The sequence below is a fragment of the Perkinsus marinus genome, assembly GCF_000006405.1.
Source record: "Perkinsus marinus ATCC 50983 genomic scaffold scf_1104296964286, whole genome shotgun sequence".
Taxonomy (NCBI): Eukaryota; Perkinsozoa; order Perkinsida; family Perkinsidae; genus Perkinsus; species Perkinsus marinus.
The window spans coordinates 39,574-40,669 of record NW_003204723.1 but is presented as its reverse complement, the minus strand read 5'-3'; the positions used below and the strand labels follow the sequence as shown (position 1 = coordinate 40,669).

General features: G+C 38.2%; 2 protein-coding genes across 2 annotated transcripts in view; both read right to left on the bottom strand.

Moving 5' to 3' along the window:
• The window catches only part of Pmar_PMAR025733 (hypothetical protein), a gene marked incomplete at both ends in the record, with an annotated part of 251 nt that extends 147 nt beyond the window's left edge, over positions 1-104 (bottom strand). The window contains 2 exons of the mRNA XM_002770653.1: positions 1-10; positions 82-104. The exon at positions 1-10 is cut by the window's left edge and continues 4 nt beyond it. Coding sequence (XP_002770699.1) covers positions 1-10; positions 82-104 — 33 coding nt within the window. The remainder of the gene's footprint in view (positions 11-81) is intronic.
• A 221-nt stretch (positions 105-325) lies between these two features.
• Pmar_PMAR025732 (hypothetical protein) lies at positions 326-881 on the bottom strand (the record flags this gene model as incomplete). Its single annotated transcript, XM_002770651.1, has 2 exons — positions 326-422; positions 792-881. Coding segments are annotated over 2 exons (187 nt in total), but the record flags the coding sequence as incomplete, so codon positions are not given.
• Positions 882-1,096: the final 215 nt, after the last annotated feature.

Below are 1,096 nucleotides of genomic sequence, written 5' to 3'. Positions count from 1 at the left end.
AGTAGCGGACCTACCTTGCTGAACATATCTCGAAACTCATTCTCAGTGAACACGTGATAATAACGATGATATGTGATCAACTCCGGATTTGTAGTCGCGCCCATTGTAGATGCATATTCTGAAATCAGGAAAAAATAAAGAAAATACAAAAAAATGAAAAAAATACAGAAAAACGAAGAACATACGAAAAAATGAAAATAAAAAAATCCGAAAACAAGGAAAACCCCCAAAGAAATAAAAACCCAAAAGTCAAGAAAATACAAAAAAACTAAAGGGGACAAAACATAATACAAAATAATTCAAATAAAGCAGCTGATGAATTTACTTTCCCCATCCTTGCTGGTCTCATATCTCTTCTGCAGATGCCATGGGACCAACACGTCCTGGCTCGAGAATTTCCTCGATCCTGTCGAGCCTTCAACCTAGGAAAACACACCCAAGTATCATTTTGCACGCATGCACATGATATGAACAATTTTCCTTATTCGTGAAAACTTTCGTGAAAACCGTTATGCGAAATAATATAACCAACGACTTCGATTCTTGGCAATTCGAAAATCGATTGATACCAACGTTTTAGAAGCGTTTCCTAGTCTATATTGGTATTATTCTCAAACTAGAGAAAGCCACTCCGAAAATCTAGATATATAAAGGTGATTTATTTTTTCCTCATGCATCGATATCAATGGAGTTTCACGGGCGGCCCTAGTGATATGAAATATATACTGCACGACTACTGCATATCACCGCGAATATCACCGAGCTTTACGCCACCCTTTATCGTTTCTCACCTGTTCCATAGCCCACGCATATACCAGACCTTGCCCTCCTACTCTTAGAAGTCGAGCCATATGGAGGAGACAATTTGCACGACCGCTTTCCTAACAATAACAACACGTATAACTGTTCGCGTTCCTCATCAGCTGCTGAGCTCAGAAGAGTTTATATATGAATTTGGGTGGAAGTGTAATACAGAAACCAATAAGAATTTCCTCTCAGAATTTTAATATTATCACAAACTGTTACTACTACTTCCCATCAGTGTTGGAGTAGTAGGAATATATGTAATCGCTTTCCTCATCAACTGCTGAGCTCA